This window comes from Calypte anna, chromosome 14 (genome assembly GCF_003957555.1).
Source record: "Calypte anna isolate BGI_N300 chromosome 14, bCalAnn1_v1.p, whole genome shotgun sequence".
Lineage (NCBI taxonomy): Eukaryota > Metazoa > Chordata > Aves > Apodiformes > Trochilidae > Calypte > Calypte anna.
The window spans coordinates 3,924,826-3,938,198 of NC_044260.1; the positions used below are offsets into that span (position 1 = coordinate 3,924,826).

General features: G+C 43.6%; 1 protein-coding gene across 1 annotated transcript in view; it reads right to left on the reverse strand.

The window, feature by feature from the left end:
* The window catches only part of FOXK1 (forkhead box K1), a 55,531-nt gene extending 42,377 nt beyond the window's left edge, over nucleotides 1–13,154 (reverse strand). The window contains 1 exon segment of the mRNA XM_030459508.1: nucleotides 12,769–13,154. Within this exon segment, the coding sequence (XP_030315368.1) occupies nucleotides 12,769–13,154 (386 nt within the window).
* Between the last annotated feature and the right edge of the window lie 219 nt (nucleotides 13,155–13,373).

Here is a 13,373-nt window from a genome sequence, read left to right on the forward strand (position 1 = left end):
ATAGCACCCACCTTCCAACCTGCCATTCTGACTCTCCTTGCAGTCCATATAACACCACTGTCTTTTAAGAAGTATGTGTCTTTTTTTATTTTTTTGTTTTAAAAAGGATTTCTTCTCAAAACTCCTGTAGGTAACAACCCTACTAGCAAATTTGAAAGCCTCCTCTCTCCCCCACAGAGAGAAAAATAGCAGGGCCCTGCTCAAGAGCCATGGGATGTTTTCAAAACCCCAAGCTTCAGAACCAGCAGAGCATCCCCCATGTACACATCCATGACTGAGCCATACAAAGGAAAACCAGACCATGCTGAGAGGTATTGGGCGCTGGGCTTCTGAAGAGCATCCTGACACACCAGAGCCCTTGCACAGACATGTGGGCAACTTCAGCAACATCCCAGTCAGCTGGAAATAGCCAGGAATGACCAGTCAGCCACTCCCTCCTCCCTGCCTCCTTTATGTCAATAAATCTTAACCTGGCTGTTTGAGCAATGTTTCATCATAAACAGTTTTGTACATGCTCCAGAATATCAACAAAGGTGAGTAGGAGAAGAAATGAGAGTCCATTCCCAAGAATCACTCCTCACTTGCTGCTGAACCAGGTAACAGTGCAAAGGAACAAGGAAGAGCTAAGCAAGAGAATAAAAGCACCTGGTATTAATTTAAAATTACCACCACACAACAAAACTCCAGAATTGCTTTCACAGAAGGATTTCAAGGACTAAATGCATTAACATTCTTGGTTCTATAAAAAAAAAAAGAAGAAAAAAGAAAAAAAAAAAAAAGAAATTGTTTAGAACACCCACTTGGATACATGGAAATAAACTACACTTATTGATCTCCTCCCACTGCCATTTACACTACACTCATCTTGATTCCCTTCTGTGTTGCCAATCAAGCTAAAATTAACTCCTCTCCTGCTTACCACACACATTTGTACCATGAAACTCAGCACTGGGGCAGGATCTGTTGGTTCTCTCCACAAGTGAAGCCCACCTTGCTTGGGTGGTAAATGTATATTCAGGATGTACAGGACTGCTTGTGGGACTTGAACCACATCCATCCTGGGGCTGGATAGCTGCTTAGAGTGGGTGTCAGAATAAGGAGCTCTAACAGACCCAGGTTAAATACTTCTGAATATTTTCTAGTCATTCTAGGCTTCTATAGACCTCTGTAAAATGGGCTACAGGACAGTAGGGATTTTAGCCCTGTTAAGCCAGTATCCATCTTAAAAGAATCAACATCTTACTTGTCACTCCTGCTTTGACAGACAGCAAAGATGTGTCTTCAGGCAGCACCTCCCCAGAACCCTTGGGGACTCCTTCAGCACAGATACATTTGGGACATATTTGAGAACAGAGAAATTAATTTTCTGTGGTTGCCACTCTGACAATATTGGCAAAAAAAAATAACAACCCCCAACCCACATACCATATCCTAGTGTTTGTGTTTAAAACAGCTCCATTTTAAACCCTTGTGTGATGTTTCAGAGGAAAAAAAAAATAAAATCCCAACCATACCAGACAATACCCATTAAACAAAGCTAAAGTACAGATCAAATTGGCAGACCTATGGAGTGGAACAGAAGCCTAAAAGAAAAAAGCACCATGTGGAGATAAATATTCTTTGAGTGCATGCCTGACAGCAGCCAAGGTTTTATGCTACTAAAAAAACACAGTTCACCCCCGTGCTAACCTGCTGTCCCACTAAGTTAATTCAAGTGTATAATGAAAGGTAACTTGTATGAAACAAAGTGGGATGATAATTATTTCTGTGTTCTGCTCTCAGCACCTTTGTCCCACACCTATGTTTCCTGAGGCAGTGGCAAACTGTCCACCACCAGGACTAACAGGGCAGCCACTGCCTAAAAACTTGGATCAGGAGTAAGTTTTGCTCAGCCCTTGCTAAGGGCTCAGAAATATGATGAATCTCAACTCCCTGGAGGACTTCTTGTACTTTCCCCAGTCCTAGGGGAGTCCTGCCAAACCACAGCTCCCAACCCCAACCAGGATACATCATTCCCTGGCTGCCTCAAGCCCCCTGGATCCTGGCTCCTCTGGCAGCACCAGGCAGCAAGCACTCAGACACTGCTTTCAGAAATGTCACAGAAATAGCAAATCTGAGCTCTGTAACACACACACACTTGCCCAGAGTGTTCCTGTGCCAGAAAAGGTTGCCTACCCCCCATTCATGATGGGTTGAGTTCCCCCCTTGCTCCAAGACAAACCCTAAGATCAGAGCCTAAGCCTGGCTTCCATTCTGCCACAGAGGGGACCACAAGAAGTGACTCAACAGAGCAGGGCCACCACCAGCATCTCTTACTCCTTCCCTGCTTCTGAGAAATCCAAGAGCCCTTCTGAGAGGCTTTCCAAGCCTCTGTTACTCACGTAGATCTTGGTTAAAACTCAAAAGGTCAATATGAACTATTTTCCTTCTTCACTCATCTTGGCAGAAATGCTCAACTAAGTATGGTACTCCCTCAATCATAAACCACACTCAACCTCAGTGCCAAAAAAGCCCCACCAGCACCCACACTTCAGGGAACTTCCCTGAAACAGCTTCTACAAAGACTTCCAATAAGAAAGAAGAACAATTTTTCGTAAGAAAAATTCTTATTTTCAATAAGAAATAGAGCAGTACACTGAGACTTAAATACCTAATGACAGCATGGAATGAAATGCAGTGCCACAGGTGGTCAATACAGTAGCACTGGTTATTCATTTCCATAACCTATCTCAACACCAAGCATTTTAAAACTTTGCTCAACTGTTGGGGCATTTCCAGCCTGCCACAGATCCTGTCCCTGGCACCACAGACATCTGGCCATGGCTGCCACAGGCCACATGCAAGTTTGAACCCCCTATTTTCATCCTACCTCTCATCTTCTTGGGAGATCCTTGGGAAATTTTCATACCCTGGAGAAGAAGGAGAAACTGTCTGAAAAGATCAGTTCATAAAATCGCTTAATAACCATCAGAGAGAGCCATTTGTTTCAGCATCCTTGTTGGATACACTACAGCAGTTTAATTCTCATGTAAATCTCATTTGCAATGCCATCAACTTTCTTCTAATGAGCCATTCATCACTGTAGGGTTTGCCTGAAAGCAAAGCTCCTCACAAAGCCAGCCCAGCTCCTTGAAAGCTCTCACAAGCCACCAAAAGACTTTTCCTTTCTGAACCTAAGGAACTACCTATGAACACATTAGCAAAGGCTGTCCAAAACAAAATAACCTCTGTAAAGCTCAGCAAAACAACCTAATTCCCACATACATATTCCAGAAAAACCTTGCAGTGTGGGGGGTTACCAACCTTTGAGTTCAATGAGGCTTTCTAGCACACAGAGAATGACTGTGATCTATTTTCCTTTGAGTCTGGTTCAGTTCACTTAGAAAGTGATTTGAAAGAGCTCATGTACTACTCATGCACATTATAGAAAATGATCCATATGGAGCCACCTTGCAAAATGTTCACTCAAGTCCATTCTGCTCCCTCTAAAGACATTTCACAATCCATTCAATACCCAGTAGAGGAAGCCAGGATTAGTGTTTTAAAAGAGGCTCTGAGGGCAATTTAAATGTTTTAAAAGCTGACATCTTCTACACCTGGAGTCAAATAAGCATTTGGGGCAACAACGCAGCATCTCTCTCACACATCTACAACCTGACATCCACCTACAGCCCCCAAAATACTGACACTGAAAACAAAGGTCAGATGAGAATCCCAACCACGACTTGGTAACAAATCCTGCCTACTGTATAGAAGAAATGAAAAATCATTTGACTATGATTGAGTTCTAGACAGATGATGCACTGGACTGGCTTGGGAAAGAGCACCTAGCAGGAGATGGCTAAAGTGGCAAACAGTGTAAAATAATTGTGAGATTACGATGGTATTTTAAATCCTGCCAGCATTAACACCTGCACTGAGGGTGGCTTCCTCCTTGAAAGTTTAACAAACTAAAGTGACAATGACTCCTACAAAATGACAGTAGATACGGAAGCTGATGCCATGAGGAGTTTCATTATTTTGAAATCAGGAAATTCTAGAGAGTTTCTTGTCATCTTACTGGCATATTCTAATGCTCCCCCCCTTCCTTTGCTCTGTGTAGTATACAGATTCAGGGCAACATTTGACTTTAATAGATGTACTTTACCAGAAAGCTTCATCCAAGCTTCACATTATGAGAACAAGATTCTACCTCTTTTTTGCAGCAGTGTTTTGTGGTGGTTTTTTGTTTGTTTTTGTTATAGAAAAATTCTCATACTTGCTATAATTTCTGGTGAGGCACAAAGTGAGAAGAAACCATCTGGAGAAGAGGACACACCCACTTGTCACCAAAGTACCTCAGTTTTGGAATCATTGTCCATCAAGATAGTTTCGTTTCCCCAATTAATTCTGTGGCTCTGCTTCATTCCAAAGCCCTGATCTGGGACACTCAAGCATAAACAGATCACGTACAAGTCTAAACTACTTGATTGCCCCTATTTCTAACAGCTGGTTTGCATATGCCTTGTTTACACAAAATAGAAAAAAATGCAGCAACACTTTTATTGAAGACGTCAGGAATTTTCTTCTAAGAATTCCGATGCCTGAAGAAAACAGCAGTGCTTGCCTTTATACTCCATAGAGGTTAATATTAGCAGCAAAGCATGTGCCAGCCTTTGACTTCCTTTGCAGGTCTTTAGAGTTTCATTATGAATTGTTTCATTAGATGGTGGCTGGGGGAGACAGGGTAGAAGAAGAGAGAAACCATCCAGCTGAATGGACTAGAGAAAAAGAAGCAAAGTCACCCAATTGCCAGGCTTGTTGACAGTCAACACCCCTTTACACCCAGGGGGCAGGCAGCCAATCCAAGGTACACCATGTTATGCAAGCCATGAAACAATTAAAAAAAAATAATAAAAAAATCAATAAATAAATAGCAGTTGGTACACCTCCCACAACCCTTACTAGTTTGAGCTACACCTCAGACTGAATATGAAAAGCAAAACCATTTTTGGTCTACCCATCAAGTGGAAAGAAAATTTGCTTTGTGTGTCTAGTCCTTTTCTTCTCCCACACAATCAGGATTCGGAGTGTTTAAGAGTCCATAGTTCTTATGCCCTCGAGAGAGGAAAGACCTTAAGTTGCTCAAGAGCAATTCCTTTAGCAAGTGCACAAACTGGCTCTGCAGGGAGTCCAGTCCTGCTTAGTCAAAACCTTGGTGGCTTCTGCATGTGGCCTTAAGGGAGATAGAAGATTAAAAGTTTGTGTGGGAAGACTTCCCAAGGCTCTCTTTAAAGTGGCACGAAGGAGGAAAAAAAAAAAAGGGGGTCTAGCTTTAATGTTATATTTCAGAGAAAAGGGGAGGGATGTCCTTTTCCAAAGTTCTTAGACCACCTCTGCAAGGTTTTTTTGTCTCCTCATTCTGTTTGAAAAGATGGAGTGGGTTGTACTTGTACATAAAAATAGTCTCTTGTGCTAAAGGATCCTTGAAGCAGGATAATCAGCAGTAAAAATGTTCTTACAAATTTGCTTCCACTTATGCTCATTTTTAATCACACAGTCCCCAAGACTGTCCATCTTTCCTCCTTCTGCTAAGGTAGAGCTCCTAATTAATTTCTCCATTATTTCTCCCCAACTGTCAAGATGTCCTTGAAGAACATGAAAATTATGTATCTTACATTTAAAGGAGGAAGGAAAACCACCAAAGTAAATTGAGCACACACAACAAATGACAACCCAAAAATTAAACTCGCTTTTAAATTACTAAAAATAGGTTGGGTAGGGAGGGAAGGGACTATCAATCAAATCTTACTTAAAAGTTGCTGAATATTCAAAGAACGGGCTTCTAATAAAGTGCTCTCTCAAGATTGCTTGAAATTTTCATGATAAAAAATGCAAGAGGACATGAAAAAGGAGCAGGAGGATACCGAAGAGCTAAACAGACAAGGTAGAAGTGCATACAGGCTATTAATTACACCATTAAGATCTTTAAATGTTTTACTGTGCAATAAAATATGTATTTCATGAAAATTAAGTGCCATGCAGAAGGGATGCACACATGCATTTTATTGTTATGAAAAAAGCCTGAAGATGTGAGCAGCTACCAAAAAACATTTGTGGACGTGAGGGAAAATACATAACCAAAACTGTACCTGTACTATGGAAACAAATAACATACTATTAGAAATTGTGAGACTGATCTACTCTGTAATCACCTCAATCTGCTTTTATAGGGGTCAGCAAACAACTGAGAGGCTGAGAAATACCTGAAAACCTATTCCATGATTAATACTGAATTATTGACTGAAGTGAATGCATGAAGACTACACAGTAATCTGTATTCACAATTTGTCAATTAACCAAGGCTGGAAATACATTAAGATATCTTTTCATAGCCCACATTCAGGAGACCAAAAAAATGCCTTAACCTTTTCACCTTAGTTTCCAGTCAGAAAGCACCACACAAGGTCAGCAGATTCCTTGGGCATCTGCTGCCTGCCCTAGGCACTAACACAGCAAAGACCTTAACCACCCCAAACCACTCTGGACTAAGCTCTACAGCATATTACTTCACACTTTTATTTTTTTTCAAGTAAGAATCCTGCAGTGGATGTCCCAGCTCTGAGTATGAAACCTGAGGAAACTCCTGCATGGGGACTGAACCAAAGACACAAACCAAAGACACAAACCAAACCCATGCTGGCCATGGCCACATATGAAGCAGAAGGCAGCTCAAAAGCATGTGATTTTTCTTTTTTAAACCACATTTCCAAGTGGATTGGGAAGGCAAAGCTGGCTCACCCCCATCTAACCAGTCAGAAGGTGAATCTTGGTCTGTGGAGCATTTCTGGTTATGGTGGCCCCTGGCTCTGGCTACAGAACACCCAGACACTGCCTGCACAGACACTTACTAGAGCTGGAAGGAGCTCAAAGTAAATTAGCACGGGTCAGAAGAACTGATAGGGAGCTGAGTGCTAGTAGAGATCAACTCTGAATAAGGAAGCCAGCTGGAGGTAACTGTCAAGGCTCAAACGGGTTTAACAGGCACCTAACCAGTCCCTACACCTTTTGTTACCCCTCAGTCTCAGGGGGCAGCTCTCCCAGCAGAGGAACACACTTGTCACCCTCCACACTCTGCAGCTGCTGCAAAAAACTTGTGTCAATAGCAGACAGTAATTACTACACATGGGCCAGTAGTAAGACTTTATTTGCATGGCACAAGTAGCCAATTCCAGTAGTTTCCTGTTCTTTACCAACATCCTGTTGCACATCTACTCCTCCAGGAAACTGCAACACTGAGCAAGAGAATTTGGCATCCCACAGAAGAGCTCTGATGCCAAATGGCTATCAGAGCAGTTACCAGGAACTTGCTTACAAAGAAAACAATCACATTACTCTGCTTTTAATTTATGCTTTCAGTCATTGGGTTCAAGACTGCCGTGTCCCATTTTCTGGAGCAGGGGGGAAGCAAAGAAACATTATTTTGATTTGTTACCCGAAGTCCAAACAGTCTGCAGTGAGGATGCCCACACAGCTGGCACCAAAATAACTCAGATATGATAACTCAAGGTTTCAGCATTTTTATTTGTGTTCTCATAGAAACAAAGACTCTCACCCTCCTTCCTCCCCTAAATTTATAGAAAAACAACAGTTCCAAATGGAAGAATCCTACAGTCAGCTAAGCAGACCTGTCGTGATTTTTTAACACAAAGAAGTCACACCAGCACAACTTGAATCTACATTTAAAACTTCACAACTAAGAGGCTGCACAAGAATAAACAAGACAAGTGTGGCATCTTTTGGTTAATCTTTTCCTAACCAACACATCTGCTAAACTGAACTAAACTTGAACACTTGAGAACAGACACTGACTTCTGTATAGCATGAGCTTATATTCACAACCTGACGTACAGCACAGCTATTTTTGACTCAAATTGAGCAGTATTTTCACATAATGAGAAACTTTCCTTAAACGTTTTAATATAACCCATGACAAATTGAGCTGCTTAGCCAAAAATTACAACTTGACATAAATTCCATAATTAAACCTTTATCACCATCTTGCTGCGCAACAAAAAACCTGTTCTTAAAGTCTTTGAAATCAAGTAACATGAAAAATATAAGATGAAGCACAAAGACAGCAAATCTTTACGAGAGCTTTTAGTGAGAGTAAAACCACCATCCACAAGTTGCAGCAAAGCAAACCAAACTATGTATTTCACACACCACTGCCAAAAAAAAAAATGTTGCAAATGGAGATGATGCAATATTTTAGGAGTAAAACTACACTGGGAGTTATCAGAGTCAAGACATAGAAGCAGCATTTCAGAAACAACCAGTTCTGTAGTTTGTGGTTATGTGGGCAAAGCATTTCCTTAGTATGTGTACGTAGAGTTTGCAGTTTGCTCTGAGCTGTCAGGACACTCACACTCATTCACCCCATGATGGCATCAATCTAACCACAAGAATGGAGGCTGAGTGGTTGGTGAGGTCACCACAACACTGCCTTACATTAGTTACACCTCTATTTTTCTAGATTATGCCAATTTCTTAAAAAAACTTTTCAGTAGTGCCTTGAGTTATTGGCCAACAGACTGTACAATCTTCCTTAGAAAGGGAAATGAAAAGACTGCTGGATCTGGCTCTCCATTTTCTGCTTGGTTACTAAACCCCAACTGCAGAGACACCCCCAGTACCCCAACATTGAGTTGAACTTGTGTACTCACACTCCAGAAAGATGAATGCAGGCCTAAAATTTTGTGGGATCAGCACTTTGATATGTGTTCAGAATGTTGGACTGTTTATTTTTGTCAAGTTTATTAAGTACCTAGGAAAAATCTCACTATAAATAAAGCAGCATGCTCTTAATAAAACTTCACATGCATGGTAAGTTTTCCATTTATAATGGAGCTTACATACACAGTTTTAAAAAAAATTGACTCCATGCTTAAGTTTAATATCACATATCCATATATTTATTTCCCTTGTATTTTCCACTCAAACAAAAAATTCCTCCATTCATTTCTTCTATTTCTTAAATCCTAAAAAAAATCTGTAAGTTAAAAACCTTATTTTTATGCTTACGAATCTTGTGCTGAAAACACCAATTTACACTGAAAAATAAACTTCAAGCTCCATTAATAGCACTACTACAAAAACACAAAATGGGCACAGAAGCAATAAGCAAATATCCCATGAAATATTCACAGACAAGCACCATTTTCCCATCTATTGAGCTCCCAGTTCAGAAAGCTCAAGTGCTATTATCAGGCTACGCTCAATCAACATTTGCAGTTTTTAGTCAATAGGACTTTTGTACTTCAGAGTATTTGAAAACCTGACCCACAGCTGCTTAAAATTCAGGTTAGCAAGCTTAACTTTCCACAGTTTCAGTTCCTTAGGTTTGACTGGGAGGTGGTGGTGGGAATCAATATATGCTTATTTCAGCTCCTGAAGTCTCTAATTTGTTAGAACTTCTTTTAAAAATTGAGTCAATTCTAAGGATAAATGAAAAATTAACATTGCAGCATTAACCTGATCCTGTGAACACCTCATTATGTGATATATTTGAAAAAATTACCATCTTCAGTAGGAAAAAATGCTCCAGCTAATGGCTCCTGCTTTATCTTATATTTTGCTTGTATCACTAGTTTTAAAAATCTACTGCATATTCTACTGAGTTTCTCTTTTTTTTAATAGAAAACCAGCCAGATATTTTACCCCCAGATTGCCAGCTTCCACTAGCACATTTTAGTAATAATCAGCTTCTAGCAATCATTAATTTAATTCAAAGCCCTTATTTTTGATGGAAGTATTTCCACGAGTTCATCTTGATTTATATTTGTGATGCTTGCTGCAGTCTGGCACTCATGTTAATTAAAGAAACTACAGGGTCTTCAGCTGTACTGTGGGCCCTCCACTCTTTCACCCACTTTGTTTCTAATTGTCATTAACCTCTAGGAAATGTCCTCCTTATTGTTTAATTATACTTCATAGTTATGTCATCACATCTGTGAAATATAAGCTTCCATAACAATACAGCTGTGAAATATGATACTCCTGCCCAGCAGTGAAATTCTGGTGACAGCAGATTATATGTACACACAATGTTGAAGAAATAAGCAGTAAGAAAATTTCCAAAGGCCTCTGTTGTGTCAGTTGGTAGGTACAGTCTCCAAGAAAGGTCTCAAACTCTCCTTCCTCCCTTCCCTACCCTCTTGACAAAAGCTTTGTCAAGATAGTTAGGAACTCCTAAACTTAGAAGCAGGCTTGTAACAGAGAAATCTTATACAGAAAAGTGAAGAGAAACCTCAGAAAGAGAATCTACTAGTCCACGATCTGTTTGTTTTTTGGTTTTGTTTCTTTGTGGGTTTTTTTGTTTGTTTGTTTTAAAATCGATAGTGTGAACTACTCCTGAAATGCATACCCTTCTGCTTCCATTCTGATCTCAGGATACAAAAGCATCTCCTTGCTTGCAATAAAACAGCAGCAGTGACTGTGCTGGTCCAAAAGAAACAGGACTTGGCATATTTCTGCTATTCTTTACAGGTAGGGGAAAAAAAAAAAAAGAACAGGAGAAAGGGAGACAACTAATTAAACAACTCATTCTTAAAAGCTTATCAGCAAGAGCTCCCCAAATCACAAGGGCCTCCCATCTAATAATTGAATTAAATGGTAATTAATTCCTGAAATTAAACATAAAAGGTATGTGTGAACTGTCTGTTTTTCCAAGAGTGGAGAAGAAAGTGGACAAGAGAACAGTTTTAAGCCTCAACTGAGACTGCATAAACACTAAGTTTCAACAGGATTCTTTTTCCTCCCCCTGGTCTGGGTTAGAAACCCTTGACTGGCCAGCAGAAGACAAGGAACTGTTTACCTGTTCAAAGCAAGGGGGCAAATTCCTTTAGATTGATGCAAAACATTTTTCTACTCTGGAAGTCAGAAAGGGAGGAGCATCAAGTTTATTTGTATAGCTCAAACAAGGGCCAAGCAAAGAGGATGCCTTACTGTGCAGAGGTCATAACTGTACATTAAACTCCTCCCTTTAAAGCAATGAAGAAGGAAAATTGCCATTCCAAGAATCACAAGCAAACGGAAAGAGAGAGAAATAAGCAACCAAGTCACTGTTTGAGAGAGGTTTTGTGGACAATTAACCAGCTGAAGAAACAGAAGGACAGGGAGGAGTGAGCTCACACAGATAAACCCAGGGCCAGAGGGGCTGACAACAGAAGTGCCCTGGGCTTCTGATGGTCTTGTTTTACAAAGCAAGATTAATTAAATAGACACTGAAAGACACCTCTTAGAAAATGAAACACGTTACAAACCAAAATGCCTCAGAGAGCAAGCAGCTAGGGAGTTATAACTAAATTACTAAGTACAAAATGAAGCAGCCTGCAGAGGAAATGAGTAATTAAAAAACCTTCCCCTGAGCAACAGGCTGGCAGGAGAGGGAGAACACCAGGACCCTGGTGCTAGAAGTAAACGGTAGGAAAGCCAAGAAATGATAGATGAAAACTGATGTTTGATACAAAGAAAAAGCCTACACCATTAAGCCCCAATCCCCTGCCTTCAGAGTATGTTTTCATTCAGAGATGGCACTGGACACAGTCTGTCTGGTATGACCTGAAGAGGCACAGGCAGGAATTACATCACCCACCACTACCCCGCTGCTGCCCCTGGGGTGAAGCCCTGCAGTCGTTGGACAGTGCTCAGCAACCATAAACAACATTTTCAGAGGAAGAAGCAGATTAATGTCAACCTCATTCTTCTTTCTGAAAGGGAATTTATCTACAACACAGCTCAGACAACCACCTCCCCACCAGCACAGAAGAAAACCTTCCTGCAGTACTCTAACCCATCCTCAGTGAAGCAAAACCACCTCCTGGGCATCTGCTCTCTGGATGTCCTGGTGAGCAACATCACCCTGGCCTGGTCCAACTCCCTTTTTTCTGTTGTCCCAAAGAGACACCGTGAACAACACTCAACTTGCCAGCCCTAAAATAAGCACTCTAGCAAAGCAGTTTCCCCAGCTTATTCCATGAGATCTTTTCCAGGGAATACAGGCCATGGGTATAGCAAGTTTTAGCCCAGTGGCTGGAAGCCCCTTCTTTGGGAAACAACTTAAAGACCACAAGTTGAACACAGTCAGCTGGGATGCAAGCATGGAAGATGATGGATGACCATGGGGAACAGCTCACTGGCAAAACACCTTGGGATGAGAAGCTCACACTTCTTCCCCAGGCATGGTTTCCTCAGAGGGAGCAGCTCCAGCACTGAGGAACATCATCCTCTTTCTCAGTCACAGACAGCAGCAGGGCCAGGAAGATGAGGGCATCCCCAGAGATGAATTCACTACCTGGTCACAAATCACCCTTTCAGGTGAGGGTCCCTCACCCACCGTGACCAACTTCATCCGAACGGTCCCACACCGTCCCCTCGGGCTCTGTGGGTAGAGGCATCATCCCGCACCTTTTTTTTTGATCATCATCAGCAGCCCCTCACCCTCAGGCCCTGCTTCTGGCAGACCCCGTGGGACATTGCCACCTCACTGCCCCCTCACCGCCTCCATCATCCTCCTCGGTCCCTCTCCCCCCAGACCCACCTCTCCTCCTCGGGACGGAGTGGGTCCCTCTCCACCCCGTCATGCCCTTCCTTGGGTCCCTCCCCGCAGGCCGCGGCCCCTCCGTCTCCCTCCGGAGCGGGCCCAGACCCGCAGGCCCCCGCCACCTCCCTGCGGAACCACCGCCCCCGCGCCCCCGACCCGGCCCGGCCCGCCTCGGCGGCACTCACTGCTGCGGCAGCTGTAGGGCCGGGCCGCCGCGGCGCTGGAAGGCGCCGTCGACGAAGACTCCGTTCTTGCCGAGGCAGCGCAGGTAGAAGTGCGGCTCCTGGAAGCTGAGCTGCAGGTGCCGCCGGGAGATGAAGCTGGAGTGCCCCATGTTGACGTCCACCGAACCCTGCGAGGAGTTGCGGCCTATGGTGACGGCCGGCTGCCGCATGAGGAACTCGAACTCGCGGCCCTGCAGCCGTGCCAGCACCGGGCCGGCGGAGGCGGCGGCGGGCGGCGCGGCCGGGGGCGGCGGCCCGGGAGGGGGCGCCGCGGCGGGGCTGCAGGGCGCCGAGCGCAGCGCCAGCAGAGCCCGTGCCCCGCTGCTGTCCTCCCCGACTTCGGCCATGTTCCCAGGCAGGGAGCGAGCCAGCGTGCCGGCCTCCGGGGCGGAGCCGGCGGGGCGGAGGGAAGCGGGGCGGAGCGGGAGCCGAACCCGCGCCGCCGCCGCCGCCACCAGCACCAGCAGCAGCACCACCACCACCACCACCGCCGCCGCCGCCGCCGCCGCCGCCGCCGCCGCCGCCGCCGCCGCCTTCCCCTGCCTACCCGGCAGCAGCGCCAGAGT